The sequence below is a fragment of the Phoca vitulina genome, unplaced genomic scaffold (genome assembly GCF_004348235.1).
Source record: "Phoca vitulina isolate PV1807 unplaced genomic scaffold, GSC_HSeal_1.0 scaffold48, whole genome shotgun sequence".
Taxonomy (NCBI): domain Eukaryota; kingdom Metazoa; phylum Chordata; class Mammalia; order Carnivora; family Phocidae; genus Phoca; species Phoca vitulina.
Window position 1 is genome coordinate 5,707,698 of NW_022589751.1, and position 19,822 is coordinate 5,727,519.

General features: G+C 36.4%; 1 protein-coding gene across 1 annotated transcript in view; it reads left to right on the forward strand.

Annotated features, from left to right (window-relative positions):
- The window catches only part of TNKS2 (tankyrase 2), a 66,902-nt gene extending 47,858 nt beyond the window's left edge, over positions 1 to 19,044 (forward strand). The window contains exons 19-27 of the mRNA XM_032432304.1: positions 130 to 382; positions 1,239 to 1,321; positions 2,642 to 2,762; positions 5,456 to 5,553; positions 6,405 to 6,479; positions 9,156 to 9,261; positions 12,008 to 12,194; positions 15,726 to 15,882; positions 16,709 to 19,044. Coding sequence (XP_032288195.1) covers positions 130 to 382; positions 1,239 to 1,321; positions 2,642 to 2,762; positions 5,456 to 5,553; positions 6,405 to 6,479; positions 9,156 to 9,261; positions 12,008 to 12,194; positions 15,726 to 15,882; positions 16,709 to 16,771 — 1,143 coding nt within the window. The 3' untranslated portion in view covers positions 16,772 to 19,044. The remainder of the gene's footprint in view (positions 1 to 129; positions 383 to 1,238; positions 1,322 to 2,641; positions 2,763 to 5,455; positions 5,554 to 6,404; positions 6,480 to 9,155; positions 9,262 to 12,007; positions 12,195 to 15,725; positions 15,883 to 16,708) is intronic.
- The last annotated feature ends 778 nt before the right edge of the window (positions 19,045 to 19,822 follow it).

Consider the following 19,822-nt stretch of genomic DNA (forward strand, 5'->3'; position numbering starts at 1 on the left):
TATATAATATGCAATTCTAGTGCAAATCTGCTGAGTCTTTGTCATATTTTTAAATGCATTCTGTTGGGTGTAGGAGAATTTTAAAACTTGCTTATCACAGATTTAATCTCTCTCTTACACACACACTAGGCAGATGATGTTAGCGCTCTCCTCACGGCAGCCATGCCCCCTTCTGCTCTGCCTTCGTGTTATAAACCTCAAGTGCTCAATGGCGTGAGAAGCCCAGGAGCTACCGGAGATGCTCTGTCTTCAGGTCCATCCAGCCCATCAAGTCTTTCTGCAGCCAGCAGTCTTGACAACTTATCTGGGAGTTTTTCTGAACTGTCTTCGGTAGTTAGTTCAAGTGGAACAGAGGGTTCCTCTAGTTTGGAGAAAAAGGAGGGTGAGACATTCTGCAAAAATAACTTTCTGTCTTGTAGCCACATATTTGTCATTTAGAATGCTAACAAGTCATTTTTTAACCTTAAATACAACTGTTAGTATCAGATTAATTAGCATAGCCTTCAAGTTTTAGTCTTTTATTGTTTTCTTCATGTTAGTAGAATTCCTAATGAAACTTTCTCCTTCTGAGTTGAGAGTTCACGAGTCTTATGCCGCTAACCTACTACTTAGATGTAAATATACTTTTTGAAAGGTTTAGAAGTCTTGTGGTTGAGTAGGTCTGCCTTTATTTACCTCTTCCAGTGCATTATTACAGTTACGAAATACCTTTATTCCATGTCAAAATACCCAATTGTGAAGATCGTTTTAAGAGACAGAAAAAGACACACATACTTACAGTCTATAAAACTGTTCTCTTTACTTTTTACCTGTCAAAATTTCTCTCACCTTATGCAGCATTGTGGAACTTGTTTGCATAAACTTTTTTGTGAAGTAGCTTACATTCTCAAAGATAAGGAATTTTTTTTTGAGCAGAAATAAAATTGACTTATTAGTTTCAGTATGGACACTTATTTTAAAGATACAGTTAAAAGTAAAAATTTTTTTAATGAAAAGATTTTTTTTTTTTAACCTGAGAGTGCCCCATTGGCTGTTTCTTCTAATGATGTTGAAATTTTGTAGCTTTTTCTTTCTGCAATTTTTGATGCTATGTTCAGATATTCAGTATTATATCCCAAATGCCAATTGGTAATTTGCTTCATCTTTACATTCTTCATGTGTATAGTAATACCACAAAACTTTGATGTTATAATGTTGATATACGTTACTCTGTTCGTTCTGGATTTTTTATTTTCCAGTTCCAGCAGTAGATTTTAGCATAACTCAATTTGTAAGGAATCTTGGACTTGAGCACCTGATGGATATATTTGAGAGAGAACAGGTGAGTAGATGAATTATTTTGCTTGGTTTGGTTTTCTATGGGACCTCAAGGAAAAATTCGGACATACTTGAAATGCCCTGGACCATTCAGCCTGTTTGTGGGGAGAGGAGAATGGTTTTTTAAGACTGGAAATCAGTCACTCTTCTAATTTGGCTATCTTGGAATTTCTATTTAGTTTATTAGCACATAAAGGTGGACTCTCATGAAATTAAAAAAAATACATGGAAACAAATGAAAGTACACATTTCTTTCAAGTGCACATGAGACATTCTCCAGAATAGATCACATGATTAAGTCACAAATCAGGCCTGAACAAATACAAAAAGATGGAGATCATAGCATGCATATTTTCTGACCACAATGCTATGAAACTTGAAGTCAACCACAGGAAAAAGTTTGGAAAGACCATAAATACATGGAGGTTATACAGCTTTGCTATTAAACAATGAATGGGTCAACAGGAAATCAAAGAAGAAATTTAAAAATGCATGGAACAATGGACTCTCATGTAGTAATAGTAAAATAGCTTTCTCCAGTGGAAAGCTTAGCTTATTTAGCCCTTAAAGTAGGTTATCTTTGAGCTCTTGTTTGTTCAGGTCAGTTGTGTCAGTCGCTACCTGCTCTGACACTTCACTGGCCGCTATGGGAAGGCACATAGGTACGCTAGGTATATATCTGGGCTTTTCTGGAACAGTCCCAGTTTAAAGTACACTGTCAGAATATATTTACTGATTTTTTTTGGTTCAGAGAATATGGTTAACGTAGACTTATACCCCTAAGAAACTTTTGATCTACTTATGGAGCTCTAACAATATATGAAGAAATAACTTTGAGGCATGGATTTTAGAAATTCCAAGAAAAAAAGGTTACTGCGTGCTGGACTATTCAGGGAAAGCTTCAAGATTTCTGAATGTCTTCAGTTTCATAAAGTGAGAATAATATATTTGAGGGAAAAGGAATAGTTTGAACCCTGAGGCAGAAGTACTAGTTAGCGTAGTCCAGAGTCTGGAAGAAGCAGTGAAGGCATTGTATAAATAGGTTGGTTGTAGAGTGATGGTAGATAAGTGCATTTTTATTTTGCAGTTTAAGTCAGCTCAGGTTCTTATGCTGAATGAAAATAATTATATTTTTGGTAGTTCATACCTGTAATTTAATTAGCTGCAACTTTTCAGCTTCAGTTTAATAACTGGTTTGCTTTCATTTCTAAGCTGTTCACAAAAATCCGAAGTAAATATATAAATCTAATACATTATAAGAACACCAGTATATGAATGTCTAGCAAATGTAAGCCTTCTAAACAGTTTCATCCTCTTTTGTCAGATCACTTTGGATGTATTAGTTGAGATGGGGCACAAGGAGCTGAAGGAGATTGGAATCAATGCTTATGGACATAGACACAAACTAATTAAAGGAGTTGAGAGACTTATCTCTGGACAACAAGGTATTTCATTTTAAATTAATGCTATCATCAGTTTAACAGTTGGCATAAAGACAACCCTCAACTTACTAAATGATAATATATAAATCTGTGAGAGCAAGTCCATTTAACAGGAAGAACACTAGGATTCAGGAAACCTGGAATCAAGTTGTAACGCTGCTACTGTTAAGTTTCCTGAGCTTCTGCTGGTAATTTTGTGAACCTAAGTAAAATTTCTGGGCCATTCAGAAGTTTGGGAATTTTTTTCGCTCTTAAGTTACTCTAGCTCTAAAATTTTATGATTCTAAAAGATCAGAAACTTGAATATCTCCTATCTTATGGTAATATAATAGGCAATGCCTAGGCATTCAGGCTGCCTATAAAATGTTGTAAATCTCTCTTTTGTTGTAAATGGCTAAATTCTAAACACTTGTAGTGGAAGTACTGGGAAACAGTGTTCTGAGGAAATCTGGCAGAACAGCATTGAATATCTTTATTTCTTCTGAATGTTGGTACTTTAAAAAAGTGCAAATTGCATTTGTTCAACAGATGTTAACATTTCCTATGTACCAAGTCCTGGGTATGAAAAGGTGAATTGTTCTAAGTATCAAGACCACATTGTTAAACTGAGGGCGTGATTTACCATGCCTGGGGTCAGACACTTCCTGTCATTGAGGTCCTGGCTATACACATGGAGTTCAAAAAAAACCTAGACTAGCAAAAATGAAGACATTTTCAGGGAAGGATGTATGATAGGATAGGGTCCATCTCTTGAAAAAGAAAAAATACCTCTAAAAATTAGGTGATTGAAGCTAAGGAATACTTTAAACTGGAATTCTGGAATAGGATCAATTAAAGGTAGATGTACTTTACTTGCCTGGTAGGGTCTAAGGCAAAAATGTTTAAAATATGAGGTAGTCTGGAATATGTCTTATAATGACAAAATTGTGTAAGAAAAAGGAGGGAACACCCATGGCTCCCTGGAATGTTAGTATACAATATAAAAAACATCAAAAATGAAGAGAAACCAGAACCCTCAGTTGTGGACAGCCATCATGACTCTACTAGAATAATAGGTAGATCTGGTTAGGATAGAAATTACAGTGGAGTACTGGAATAACGGATCATTTAGGATAAAGAGGCAGGTTAAAAAAGAAATTAGGCAGTGTTCGTTCATTAAACATACAGTGTCTGGGATACAGTTATTAAGACTGCATTGAAAGGCTCAGGAAACAATGGCAGAAACAAGATATACTGCCCCCAAGTGGCAGAGGTATGTAACTCCATGCCATCTCTGGTCTGTAGTCATTCTGTTACATCCAGCTGCAATTGCAAAGGAACATTTGTTCCTACATGAAGGAGAATTGTCATGACACAGAATGACTGTGTCTGCTCTAGCACATCAGGGTCACTTGCCTGCATAAAGTTACCACCTTTCTTGTCTTCGTTTGAAGCCAGGATTCTATACATTTGTTATACCCAATTTTGCAAAGTGGAACCAGTGGTAGTCTTCTGACAGTCTGTCATTTTGCTGGCTTAGCCCTAGCTATAATTCAGTGCATCAAGTCAATAGATTACTTGTCCTTATCTTTGAGCACTGATAAAAGATCTTGGGATGGTACACAGATGCTTTAGTCAAGCATGTGTTGTAGTCTTTATTCTGTTAAGTCTTTATTCTCTGAAATATTCCCCTTTATAAGTCCCCACACTTCTTGTAGCTATTGTAATTCAGCTATAAGTCTTTATAAGAGTTTAGCATGTTGCTGGTAGTTTTGTTATTCAGACCAGTACTCAGAACTAGAATAGTGCTCTAACTCTCCAGGGCAAACTGCCATGCGCTGATCTAGCAGTAATGGATTTGATCCCTGCCTGGGAAAACAGCAGAGCTTTAGAGATCTTGTTGTAAGGACTGAAGGAGAAGTGTGTTACAAATAATACCAAAGAAATTAGAAAATTCTTTTTGAGATTCCACATAAGAAACTTTTGTGAGAGTAAAGGTTCAAAATACATAGTTATCTTGACCATTGACGTTCAGAAAACACAACATTCATTGCTGAATTAAAAACTGTTATGGGTTAGAATAAGCATTAAGTAGTTAGTAAACATTATGGAATTATCATTCTGAGATGATTCAGAATTATCTGAGGCTATACAAGTTTCTGTCATAATTCATCCTCATATTTACAAAAATTAAAGACTAAATGCTGAAAGGGCTGTATAGTTAGTGAAGGAAGTAATCTGAAGAAAAAATGTGTGACAAGCGCCTTAAGAATAAGAGATAAAGAATAAAAAGATTTTCTGAACTATTCCCAGAAAACCCTTACAGCTTGTTGAGTCAAAATTAGTAGTCTAAATGCAGTGTGGTGTTCTGATTTGGATCCTAGAACAGAAAAAGGACATTAGTGGGAAAAACTGGTGAAATCCAAATAAAGTCTATAATTTACTAAGTGGGACAGATGCACTGTGGCTATATAAAATGGTAACATTGGGGGAGCATTAATGTCCTTAATGGTAAGTAACATTAGGAAGTTGACTGAAAGGTACACAGGAATTCTCTGTATGATCTCAGCCTTCCTGAAAATCTAAATTCGTCTAAAATTAAAAGTTTTTAAAAATCAGTAGTAAGCATCAGATAAATGAAGCGGCTGTTTTTGGTTGATGTTAATTGGGGCATTTTTTTGGCAAATATTTTTTTACCTTCAAATTTCATTTGCTAGGTCTTAACCCATACTTAACTCTGAACACCTCTGGAAGTGGAACAGTTCTCATAGATCTGTCTCCTGATGATAAAGAGTTTCAGTCTGTGGAGGAAGAGGTATGTTCATATACCGTAAATGAATCTTGGTTCAGTAGCTAAACTTCCTAGAGGTTTCCAGATCTTAAAAATGTAGGGTTTTTTAGTTGTCCCTAACTCTTTACCACCTGGAAAACATTCACAATCAGCATTTAAGGTACACTTCCTAAGTAAACTTTAATTCCAGTAATTTGGTTCAGTACTACAATTAATACTAACCCAGAATTCTGTTGGAGAAGAGTTTACTGTCATTTGGGGAAAAAAAAAAATGCCAATATTCCCTCCCTTCATGAAGGCAATTACAAAGCCCAGTATCTCAGACAAAACCCAGAGTATGTGGATGCTACTTATCCAGGAAATTTTTCTTCCAGCTTTCTTTCCACAAAACTCTAGGATCTACTGAAATCTCTGAATAGTGCCTTACACTTTGAAGAACATATGTGTGAGGAACACAGAGATAAAAAGTTGAGTAGGACTGAGTTCTAAAATTCAAGAAACTCCAATTCTCAATGAAGTACAAATTGTGCTTTGTTATGAGGGCAACATGAATGGAAACAGATAAATAATTGTTTTGTTTTTTAGCATGTCAGGTGGTTAGCTTTTTATGTTTAACTCACCTGTGCATCTGTTTTTTCTTTAGTTTGCATTATATAATTTTCACCTGTAGTTTTCAGATTGACTAGCTAATTAGCTAATAGCTATCTCTAGAAAATAATACTTGTGAACTTATAGAACTCATTCCTTAAACAACAAAAATATTAAAATCTCATTTTGTATTCTCAAAAATAGAATCATAGGAGTCAAGAACCATGTTCCCCATATCAGTAAAAACAAAAGTTAATACACATATATTTGACATATTTTTCCATCAGATGCAAAGTACAGTCCGAGAACACAGAGATGGAGGTCATGCAGGTGGGATCTTCAACAGATACAATATTCTCAAGGTAAGAAGTTAGTGAAAATAAAGTTTTCTGAGACCATAGTTTTTCAAAGCCTGAAACGATAATTAACTTTCATAAGAATATAATGGTCTTTCTAGCCTAATAAGTCTTTGACATAGCATCAGGGGCTATTTTGGGAAAGATTATATCCTTGGAAGGTTAAGATTTTCAAAATCCTATACTGTTTTCTTTTTTTTTTTAATACTGTTTTCTTTTTGGTGCTGTTTTTGTAATGAATAATTAAGCCCCTGCTGAACATACTCAGGTTTAGAGGATATGCTTTATCTTGGAATAATGATAAATCCTGTAGGTTTAGGACTTTAAATATATAAACTACTGTTAAGGTACTCTGTTATAACAAAGCTGAATTTTTTTTGTGGCTCAGGAAAGGCCTCCATCTTTATATTTATACCATGCTTCCTTTTATTTGTCTTGTGACTACTCCAGGTTTCTTTTTTTTTTTTACTCCAGGTTTCTGTGAGTCCCCATACATATCACTTTTCTATAATTTTAATAGTACTCCCTCTATATCTTCATCTTTTCCAAAAACAGTCTTTAAAAAATGTTTTAAGTCATTCAAATGAGAGTCCTGTCTTTTTCTTGACAGGACTTTCTCAGGTATTCTTCTCAGGGCCTTTTCCAGCTTTGCTATGTTTTTCTTGAACTACAGCAAGCAAAAATGCATACTCTACTTGAGATGCATAAATATTTTTGTTAACTATGTTGATATATTTTAATTCTAAAATAAGACAATTAAAATGTAGCAAGTGTCTTTATAATACCTAAATTTTAAACTCAAAAGTGAATAGTATCAAATCTTTCATCTGTTTTATATTACTGTTTCAGAATAATAAACTATTATGAGTATAATATTAGATATCATATTTTAGAGTTAGTGAATACTAAAACTATTTATTGAGATTGCTATGTTCATACTATTAAATGATTTGAAACAAAAGCACGCATTATTCAGGTAAAGGAATCCTACTTCTGGAATTTCCTTTTTATTAGTTTATATCATAGTATGACAAGAATAACGTCTTGAGATTTCCATTCATGAACATATATAGTAATTTTTAATAAAACAAATAATTATGCCTATTACAGGCAAATTTCAGTCAAGGCTGCATTATCTGCAAGCAGTAACAAAATGTGTAGAGATTTATTAAGGGTAAGGGCAGGAGAGAGAATATGTTTTTGATTTTCAAAATAGTTAAAGTCAAGCAAAGATATGCTGTTTTCTTCCTCTGTAAAGATATTTTAATGCAATATTTAATGAATTTTTCAATGATTTTTGTTCTTTTTTTTAACATGAATGAGATCTCTGTCAGTTGTGTTCGTTGATTACATCTGTGGCAGTATTTTAAGTGTTGTTTTTTTTTTTTTTTTAAGATTTTTATTTATTTATTTGACAGAGAGAGACACAGTGAGAGAGGGAACACGAGCAGGGGGAGTGGGGGAGGGAAAAGCAGGCTTCCCGCAGAGCAAGGAGCCCAATGCGGGGCTCGATCCCAGGACTCTGGGATCATGACCTGAGCCGAAGGCAGACGCTTAACGACTGAGCCACCCAGGTGCCCCTATTTTGAGTGTTTTTGAGCCAAGACTAAAACTACCACCTGCCAGATGTGCTCTAGGACCAGCAGGGGGTGTAACACCTTTAAACATAGCCAAGAAATAGCTCTAGGATTGTGAATTTTGATCCTAGAAATACTCCAAATGAGACCAGCATCCATCCATCTTTAACTCTTCTCCATACAAAAATTTTAGGAATTGGAGGGATAGGGAAGAGTAGAGGGTGTGTCTCTGTGTCTGTGTACGTATTTTAAAAATGGTGTTTGAGGGTGCCTGGGTGGCTCAGTTGGTTGGGCGACTGCCTTCGGCTCAGGTCATGATCCCGGAGTCCTGGGATCGAGTCCCACATCGGGTCCCGGCTTGGCGGGGAGTCTGCTTCTCCCTCTAACCCTCTCCCCTCTCATACTGTTTCTCTCTCTCTCTCTCTCTCTCTCTCTCTCAAATAAATAAATAAATAAAATCTTCAAAAAAAAAATGGTGTTTGGGGCACCTGGATGGTTCAGTCGTTAAGCATCTGCCTTCAGCTCAGGTCATGATCCCAGGGTCCTGGGATGGAGCCCTGCATCGGGCTCCCTGCTCCACAGGAAGCCTGCTTCTCCCTCTCCCACTCCCCCTGCTTGTGTTCCGTCTCTCGCTGTGTCTCTCTCTGTCAAATAAAATCTTTAAAATAAATAAATAAATAAAATGGTATTTGGTGTGGCTATTCCAAATATTTTTAATTAATAACAGATAAAGATGATACTTTGAGCCAGATAAGGTAGGGAGAGGTGAAAGAGACTGTCTCTTTTTAATACTTATATACAGAACTCAACCTACCTGATCGGAAGATGTTTTAGTAATAATTCTAAATTAGAATGGAAGTATTTTAGTCAATTGACAGTATTCTTGATGTTCACATAAGGCTATATAAGTTTTTGATTTCCAAAATGTAGCATATTTCTGTCTTTATGTTTGAGACCAAGTATTTTTAGTTGACTAAAATAAAACAGTTTACATTTCAGAAAAAACTTTTGCCTCTCTACTGGCTATGTGGCCCATTTTGGTTGAGATGAACAAGTAGGTAAGTATGACCTAAAGATTTTGATTTTTCCGATTTCTTTTTTATAGATTCAGAAAGTTTGTAACAAGAAACTATGGGAAAGATACACTCACAGGAGAAAAGAAGTTTCTGAAGAAAACCACAACCATGCAAATGAAAGAATGCTATTTCATGGTAAGAGTCCTCTTCCCCGAGATGCCTGGCTGGCTCAGTAGGGAGAACATGCAACTCTTCATCTCAGGGTTGTGAGTTCAAACCTTACTTAAAAAAAAAAAAAAAAAGATTCTTCTTCCCCTACCCTACCACCATCCTCTTCTACATTAGTTTTTTTTGTCACATAGGAAATAATGAGTCTATTTTTCTCATGCCATTTTTTAAAAATAAACATTATTTCTGTAAATATTACATTTATATTTGTATTTCCAATCTCTTTTGAGTTTGTATATTTTATAATGGATTTATAAATAGGATTGCCATAAGGACAAAATATAGAAATGGAAATGTTAACTATTCATATTTTCCTATTCTCTTTATATCTATGCTGCATATTATGATCACTCTTGAGAAATGGTGTATTTTACTTTTAACTAGTTGATTGAATTAAAATTAAAATAAGGTCTGAGGGGCACCTGGGTGGCTCAGTCAGTTAAGCATCTGACTCTTGATTTCGGCTCAGGTCATGATCTCAGGAGGTCGAGCCCCGAGTTGGGCTCTGTCTGCGCTGAGTGTGGAGTCTGCTTAAGATTCTCTCTTTCCCTCTCCCTCCCGTCCGCCCACCTCACACAAGCTCGCTTGCTCTCTCTCATTCTCTCTCTCAAAAAAATAAAAATAAAATGAAATAAGGTATGAAAATCGCCTCAGAAGACCGTACACATCCTATTCTGCCTTTGATTCTAAGTGTCAAAACTACATTTAACTTCATTGTGTTAAAAGAGCCATTGTCAGTTAGGGGTGCCTGGCTAGCTCAGTCGATAGAGCATGCCACTCTTAATCTTGGTTTCCTGAGTTCAAGCCCCATTTTAGGGATGGAAATTACTTAAAAAAAAAAAATAAAATATAAAAAAAAGCCATTGTCATTGAACTTAGGGAATTTTCTGAGAACTTCTGTAGAATTGAGAGCACCTTTATTCTTGAAATTTCTTGGGTTTTTTTTATGTTGCAAACTAACAGATGTTGATTGGTCTTTCTTTTTTTTTTTTCTCTAAGCAGCGTGGAGCCCAATTTGGGGCCTGAACCCACAACCCTGAGACCAACACCTGAGCTGAGATGAAAGGTCAGACGTCCAACTTACTGAGCCACCCAGGCGCCCCTGGTCTTTCAAATTTATAGCAAAGATGAATATAGATAGTAATATAGTGTTTATCAAGTCTTCAAGCACATAGTAGCTCCCATCTGTTTTTTCATTTGGCCTTAATTGCAGAAAATTTTTTAGAGACCTATAAAGTTCTATAAAACACAGCATTTAAATTTCACAATCCCCTGGAAGAATGGCTATAGCGGACGGAATTGGTGCATAATATCTAAATAGCATTTCTCATTCTGAAACCCTAAAAATCATTACGATAATGATTTGGCACAGAGTATAATATTTATTTATGTACTGACTTGATGATTATAATGAATGATTTTTCTATTTTATAGTATAAATGATTTTGGTTTTTCCAAATTAATTCAAATAAGTGATTCTATTCTTCAGTGTATCTGTAAAGTGGAATTCAACATATTTTCCTGTCCCTTTATGAACGGGGACCTAATCTTGATGAATCAGTTAACTGTTATATTGGCTTTTCCCAACGCCCACCCCTCACCCTACTCTCCGGCCTGGTTCCCATGGCTACCTCCTTCCCTTTGGCTAAGCTCTCCTTGGCACACATGCAAGGAAGGGGGAGAAAGTAGTCAGTATGCAGAGAATGAAGGAACACACCACATATGCAGATAGAGTCTGGTGTAACAGGATGAAAGGCAGAGAAGTGGAAGGATGGGAGAGAAGAGGTATAAAGAAGAGAATGAACAGGGGCGCCTCGGTGGCACAGTCAGTTAAGCATCCAACTCTGGTGTTTGGCTCAGGTCATGATCTCAGGGTCGTGAGATCGAGCCCCAGGTAGGGCTCCACGCAGAGTCTGCTTAACACTCTCTCTCTTTACCCTGCCCCTCCCGCACCCCCCCCCACACACACATACACATGCATGCGTGCTCGTGCTCGCTTGCTCTCTCTCTCCCTGTCAAATAAATAAATCTTTAAAAAAAAAAATGAACATGAGAAGACCACTTTGGGGATGCCTGGGTGGCTCAGTTGGTTAATCTCTCCCTTTGGCTCAGGTCATTGTCCCAGGGTCCTGGGATCAAGTCCCACATTGGGCTCCCTGCTCAGCAGGGAGCCTGCTTCTCCCTCTCTTTTTGGAGCTCCCCCTGTTTGTGCTCACGCTCTCTCTCTGTCAAATAAATAAATAAAATCTAAAAAAAAAACAAAGACCACTTTGGCCACTTTTGATACCTAGAAAATGTACACAGATATGAGTGTCAGTGTAAGACGTAATTGCATTCAGCCTTGCTGTATGAGGTGAATTGTAAAACTCTTGGTTCTGGATTTGTATGGATTTGGGGTCTGGAATTTGATAACTTTAGCATTGGTATTTCAAGTAATCTTTTTTCTAGTTGAATCTATGTGTGTCTTTTTTTTTTTTTGACAACTCATCCACCACCTTATTAGAAACATCAATCGATGTTAGCAATTCTTCTAAAGTAGTTATTTATTCTAAAAGCATAAACTAGCTGACAGTTAACTTGTTATCCTTGTTTTTTTATATTCTTTATTGTGGTGTTCATGTATGTATGTTTAAGAATTTAACTCCAAAGAGGATTTCATTTTATTTTTCTTCTAAGATAATTTTAAATTGTTACCCATCTACATGTATTTTAGGATCTCCCTTTGTGAATGCAATTATCCATAAAGGCTTCGATGAAAGGCACGCCTACATAGGTGGCATGTTTGGAGCTGGGATTTATTTTGCTGAAAACTCTTCCAAAAGCAATCAGTATGTCTATGGAATTGGAGGAGGTACTGGGTGTCCAGTTCATAAAGACAGATCTTGTTACGTTTGCCACAGGTAAGAGATTACTTGTTCTCATTTTTTTTTCTTTAAATTCGGTTAACATATGATGTATTACTTGTTTCAGCGGTACAGGTCTGTGATTCATCAGTCTTATACCCAGTGCTCATTACAACACATACCCTCCCCAGTGTCCATCACCCAGTTACCCCATCCCTCCAGCCCCGCTCCCCACCAGCAACCCTCAGTTTATTTCCTGTGATTAAGAGTCTCTTATGGTTTGTCTTCTTGTCTGGTTTCATCTTGTTTCTTTTTTTCCTCTCTTCCCCTATGATCCTCAGTCTTATTTCTTAAATTCTCATTTATTTTGATAAGAATTTGATAAGAACTGGTTTCATATTTGAGAAATTTGGGGAGAAGGGCATCATCTTCGACAACTTTAGGTATCCAAGCCAGGCATGTTTCAGGTTGCTTTTGGCCCTCTCACCAGTTGTAATAATAGCTAGTATTTATTAAATGATCTGTATAGGACAAGCATAGTTCTGAGAACTTGACCTATTTAATTTAATCATTGGAACACCTAGTGTTTTAAAGAATATGGAGTAGAAAATACCTTTGGACTTGAGAGATTTTATTGTGTCCCTTAAATATTATAGGACTGTAGATTTTTTAAAAATATAGTATTCAAGGGGCGCGTGGATGGCTCAGTTAAGCGTCTGACTCTTGATTTTGGCTCAAGTCATGATCTCAGGGTTGTGAGATCAAGCCGCATGTCAGGCTCCATTGCTGGGTGTGTAGCTGCATAAGATTTTCTCCCTCTCCCTCTGCCCCTCCCATCCCCCCTATTTAAAGTTTATGGGGTTTTTTTTTGGTTTTTTGTTGGTTGTTTTGTTTTGTTTTTTTAATTTGAGAGAGAGTGAGAGCGAGAGAGATCACATAGGGAGAGAGAGAAGCAGACCTGCGGCCTATCAGGGAGCCCTGTGTGGGGCTCGATCCCAGGACTCCGAGCCAAAGGCAGACGCTTAACCAACCAAGCCACCCAGGCATCCCCCCCGCCCCTCCTATTTAAAAATTATATATATATATGTATGTATATATAGTATTCATATATATATATAGTATTCATATATATTATTCAAATGCTAAAATGGCATTACTTGCCAAGCCTAATTATTTCATAGAAATGCATGAGGGAGTGAGGGAGTCTCTCTTCCACTGAGATAGGATCCTAATCCTCTATTTATGATATTACTACTTGAAAAGCTACAGTGAAACATACCAATCCCTTTTAAAAAGCACGTTATTATCAAATAACTACTTCGCACTTTCTTTCTCCACTTTTAGTTACCCTGGTCTAATAACTCAGTTGTTAAAATCATTCAGATAACTTGCCCCTATTAATAAACTCCTCATAGGTAAGTATAAATTATCTTTTGCCATTTGAAAAATTGAGTAAAATTAATTGTTGAGATTTATTCTGTAGTTAGGACACTGCTTATAAAAATCTAGAACAATTTTCATCAAACATTAGCAAACATGAGAATCATTTAGAGGGCTTGCTAAAACAGAGATTCCTAAGCGCTGCCTACTCAGTTGCTGATTTAGTAGGTCTGAGATGAGGCGCAAGAACTTGAATTTCTACCAAGTTCCCAGGTGATGCTGATGTTTTCTGGTCACTGATGTAGAAGAAAGCCCGAGAGCAGTAGTTCTCAGCCTTGATGACACACTGGAATCACCTGGGGAGCTTTACAAACTACTGATGCCGATGTCTCTCCCCGCCCCCGCGCCAAGAGATTCTGTTAGAATTGATCTGGGCATTAGGAATTTTTGAAGTCTTCCCAGCTGATTTTTGAAAGGTTGCCAAGGTAAAGAACTGTAGTCCTGGAGGAAAACAAGGTCTGTTTTCATATTACCCTTGTTGGTTTCCCCTTAAATTTAGACTTGTGTAGGTGCCTAAAGTCAGCCCTTCTGGGCATGAACTCCCATCCACTTCTGTTTTAGATCATAAATTAATTGGACAGGTTAAAAGGCGTATAATTTCTTGAGATTCTATAAATTGAACTCTGCTGTCTTACTATCTGGAGGTAAAAGTTCTGAGCATTTAACCTATTTGACTTATAGTTAAATAATTCTGATTATAATAAGCAGTGTTTTAGTACCTCTTGTAAACTGTCTTTTAAACGGAATGGTTGGTTCTCTGCAAATAAGTTTATTAACTTAAGACTTTTGTATTTGGATTATCATAGGGCTGATTTTAACTGTAATAGAAATCTATTAGAAATGCTAAGGTTTCCAGCAGGCATATTTAGAACAAAAAGTATAGATAGCCTCTCTTCTTTGGAGAACAGAATCAGCTGGTTCACCAAAATCTTTTCTCCTCTGAAAAACAAGAGAAACCATGAAGTAATTAAAAAAAAGAAGTTCATTGGAAATAAGGAAGGTCAGTCATATGCCTGAGGGGATTGGGAGAGAATCTACTTAAACTTCTGGTAAGGGAACACTATTTGAAGAACTAACATTTTAGCTGAAACCTAAAAAAATGAGTGTTAGCCAGTTGAAGAGTGGCAGAATAGACACCTTTTTTGTGGTAGAGGAAACAGTGTGTATGATGGCCATGGGGTTAAGAAAGTTGGCCTGTGTGAAGAAAGAAAATTAATGTTCCTGGTGCACAATGAACACGAAGCAAGATTTGAGAATCTGGAGCCATTGTAAGGAATTTGGATTTTCTTCAAGTACACTGAGTAGCCTCTACAAAGTTTTAAGCAGAAAAGTGATGTAATTTGATTAATGTTTTATGTGTTGGGTTGTTTTTTTCTAAATAACTGGTTGCTTGGATGGAAAATAGTTTAGCTAGGAATTAGAGGAGAAATAGGAAGAGAAGTTCAGAAGCCATTGTTCCCAGTCCAAGTTTGTGTTTTTTGTTTTTTGTTTTTTTAAAGATTTTATTTATTTATTTGACAGAGACACAGCGAGAGAGGGAACACAAGCAGGGGGAGTGGGAGAGGGAGAAGCAGGCTTCCCGCAGAGCAGGGAGCCCGATGCGGGGCTCGATCCCAGGACCCCGGGATCATGACCTGAGCCGAAGGCAGATGCTTAACGACTGAGCCACCCAGGCGCCCCTGTTCCCAGTCCAAGTAAAAATTTTGGTGATTTGAACTTAACAGTAGCCATAGAATTAAGAGCATGAATTTCAAATACATTTTGAAGGTGGAATCAATTAGACTTAGTTAAATATTTAAGTCTTAGATAAATTCCAACTTTGCAAGTTACTTCATGGGAGTCCCTTAAATCCTCCTTACCACTTGGGCTGTGGTTTGTGCTTTTGCTCTGGGTACAACAAGATAGCAGAGCCTCCATCTCTATAAGGTTGTTACATTTTCAGTTTATATAGTTAACATAAGAATTAAAGTGGCAAATTCATTAATGAGAGTAGTAGAAGACATTCTTACAAAGTTCTTTTTAAGGATGAAATGCCAAAACCAACTCTGTTTATGTCTGAGTACATTAAAAAACTTAGGTAGCGTACAGAAATGAAACTGCCCTGTACTTCCTTGTTGTCATGGAGATCTTTTCCTTTTCCTGTTACAGGCAGCTGCTCTTTTGCCGGGTAACCTTGGGAAAGTCTTTCCTGCAGTTCAGCGCAATGAAAATGGCACATTCTCCTCCAGGACATCACTCAGTCACTGGTCGACCCAGCGTAAATGGTCTAGCATTAGCTGAATATGTTATTTACAGAGGAGAACAGGTAATTCAGTTTTATTTGTTCATCTTCAGAAATGATTTAGAGCCATACTTCTTACTAGTCTCTTAAATTGACAAGGCATATTGCCTTAAAAACTGGGTTGGGGTTTTTTTTAACTTTTATTTGGAAATAATTTTAGATTTATGGAAAAGTAGCAAAAATAATAGAGAATTCCCGTATACCCTTTACCCAGATTTTCCCAACGTTAACATTTTCTCATTCTCCCGCGTATGTGCAAATACAGATTTTTTTCCTGAACTGCTGGAGAGGAAGTTGTAGGTTTGCTGTGTAACCTTAAATGCTTCAGTGTGTATTTCCCAAAAACAAGGACATTCTCTTTTAAAATTATCAACATTGGGAAAATACCATTGATAGACTATTATCTTACAGACTTTATTCAGATTTTGCCAATTCTGGTGGATCTTTTTCTTTTTTTTAACCTTCTGTAAAATATAATTAATCAGAATCCTGTATTTAGTAGTTAACCTGTCTGTAGCAAAGAAGCGTACAATTCCTTCTTGCTGTTAGTGACACAGATCCAGTCAAAAGCATCTCTAGAGCAGTATTCTGAACTGCGGATATGTAGCAGGATCACCTCAGTTACTAAAAACAAACACATGCTTAGGATTCATCCTAGACCTGACCTGCTTATTCGGAACCTAAGTGGGATTGAAATCAAGGTAAGGATGTTTTTAAGAAAATGTCCTTAGATGATTCAGATCCACACACTAACTTAGAACCTCTTCTCTAAAGATTAGGAATACTTATGGTAAAATCACCTTTCAAAAAAATTTGTTTACCAATATTTAAATTAATCTTTCTCTTCCAGGCTTATCCTGAATATTTAATTACTTACCAGATTATGAGGCCTGAAGGTATGGTTGATGGATAAATAGTCGTTTTAGGAAGCTAAATCCACTGAACCTAAAATCATCTAAGCAGCTGGTGGCCTCTTAAATTTTACTCCTTTGCTGAGAAATATCATCTTGTCCACAAGCCTGTGGCGAAAGGATAAAAAATGTGAAAGAAGTTTAACATTCTGACTTGATAAAGCTTTAATAATGTACAGTGTTTTCTAAATATTTCCTGTTTTTCAGCACTTTAACAGATGCCATTCCAGGTTAAACTGGGTTTGTCTGTACTAAATTATAAACAAAGTTAACTTGAATCTTTTGTATGTTATGCATTGATTCTAACAGAAATTGTAATCCCCTCAACAGAACTCATTTTACTAATACAGTACTGTGTTCTTGAAAACACAGCATTTACACTGAATACAATTTCATTTGTAAAACTGTAAATAAGAGCTTTTGTACTAGCCCAATATTTATTTACATTGCTTTGTAATATAAATCTGTTTTAGAACTGCAGCGGTTTACACATTTTTTTCATATGTACTGCACATCTGTACTTCATCTTGCATCATCATGATTGAGTGAACTTTACATTTGATTCCAGAGTCTATGTTAAGCTGTTAACAAAGACTTTGTCAGTTGGGAAAGATTGATTTATCAGATTTAATTTGCTGATGGAAGCATTTATCTCTCATTAGGAATCTTTCCCATTGAAGAACTTATTTCATGAATACTCTGGGGATTTAATTTGTGATAACTTTGTATGTATAAGACACATTCCAAAGAGCTCTATGAACCTCCTGATTATTAAAGACACTTCTTTTCTGGGTTTCACATGGGAAAATTTTCTCATTTCATTTTGTGAAAATTAGAGCGAGTGCTTCTTTGTTTTAGAGGCTAAATCCTGCCACTGAGCAACTATGTATTCTTTTCGTGGAGTGTAAATAGGAAGTTACATTTCAGAGGTAGGAAGGGTAATCCTGAATAATTTTCCAATCTGTTCTAATTACCCTAAATCTAAAGGGGAAAAAAAAGCAAATGGGAGTGGGTCATTTTTTTTTGTCCTAAGTATTTTTTTCTTGTTCTTCTTCCTTGGCCTCACTGTTATAGCCAATCTGTACACCATAAGTAGGCTGAACCCAGAACCATGAAATAAATGTAGGTGTCCCAGTTCTCTCCAGGTCACCTGCATGGGCAGGTGCTGTGACACGGTGCTTCCTGGTCCTGGGTAGCCTCACTGTGACATTCACAGTCACTTGGAAATACGCTTTGTGCACACATGGTGACAGGCTTGTTGGGCAGCTGTAGAGGGGAATGCTGTCCCATAAAATGCCATTCCTGTTTTCTGATGGAAAACTTATCTTTTCCATGAAATAGGCTTAACGCTTCTTGGCACAGAAACATGAATTATATATAGCTTGGCAGTCTATTTGTTGACTCTAGCTGCCTCAGGAGGCAAAAGGCAGGTTTATACTGACTTAAGTCTCTGTAAGTGAGAATGTTCCCCTTCGCTCTATGTACCAGTTCACTTTTGTTTTATATTTTATTCCATCTCTAAATTATCTGGCTCTTTACAGTAACTTGTACATAAAGTGCTAGAAAATCATGTTTCTTGTCCTAAGTAAGAGTTAATCAGAGTAGATGCATATCTGGAGTTGTTTCTATAATGTAAATTGTGAGCATTATTTAAGAGGTCAATTTTTGACCTTGAAAGTGCTTTTATACAGCTCTCTAATAATTGCAATTATGATCCTAATTTCTTGGAACACAAGTGGAGTCTGCCAAATTTTATATAATTTTTCAGATTCTGGAAGCTTCCAGATTTTATAATTAGAAGATAATGAGATGAGTTAATGGAGTTTATATTTACATATCTCTCAACATTGAGCCCATACCACTCCCCCTATAAGTGCATCTGGAATTGCTTATCACATAAAGTCATCAAGGTCTCTGAGTTTATATACTGCAGCCTGTGTTGTTTCATCTAATCCATTGCTTAATTACTGTGTTTTCCTATGAATGATTACATTGTGGTTAATATGTTAGCATGGCAATATTTTCAGATAGCTTTTTGTTTGTTGGCAGTTTGGGGGTGGCTTAGGGGGTGGTTGGGAGGATTTTTTTGGAGTGTTTGCATGAAATATCTTACTTTATAATGATGGAATTGCTTTTCTTTTGTCTTGTGATTTTGTTTTTTTTGAAGTGAGATTTAACTTTGTGTGTGAGTAGTGCTGTTCTATCCATCTGGGGTGTCTTGTACCGTATCACATTCCATTCCCTCATTTAATTCTTAATAAAGTGTTCATTGGTTTTTCTGGGTAGCATGGTAATTACTGGAATAGTATAAATATGTTGAATGGTCTTTGAGAATATGGATTAAGATTACAATAAACCACAATTGCAGGAAAACAATGTAGTTCTGAGTCTAACAGTGATAGAGTGCAGTTTAAAGTTTGAAATTTTGGATGTTGTGACCATAACTTACTCAGATGCTTTAAGATGGAAGTAACTGTAAGATGCTTTCAGACATTTAATTGCTCCAATACAAGTTTTGGCAAACCTTGAAGCTTATTCCTGGGAAATCTGTCTTCTTCTAAAGAGGAGTGAATTTTTTGTTTTCTTTTTTCTTTTTTTTTTTTCTTAAGTAAGCTCTTGACCCAGTGTGGGGCTTGAACTCATGACCCCGAGATCAAGAGTTGCTGTTCTACTGACTGAGCCAGCCAGCCACCCCTAAAAAAAAAACCTTTATAAATTTTAAAATCTTAAAGTTAGTGGTATTTATTACTCTTAAAAGATAGTAATGTCTCTATTTTATATTTCAGTATAAGTGTTTTTGTGTATGTGATCAATTCTCTGCTTTCCATGGTAAGAAAATAATGGTGCAGATAACCCATGAGTCATTTTGCTTTGAAAGATTTTTCAGCAGCTTTATCTTACTGCTTCAGTTAGGATAATATTAAAGTGTTTGCTTGCTAGTTCCTAAGCATCCCAGTGTCTGATATGATCCAGTTGTTTGCTAGGTGGTGAGGAAAGAAAACATGTAAATAAATTTCCATAAGCTTTTGTAATTAGTATTCCTGACTGGCCCT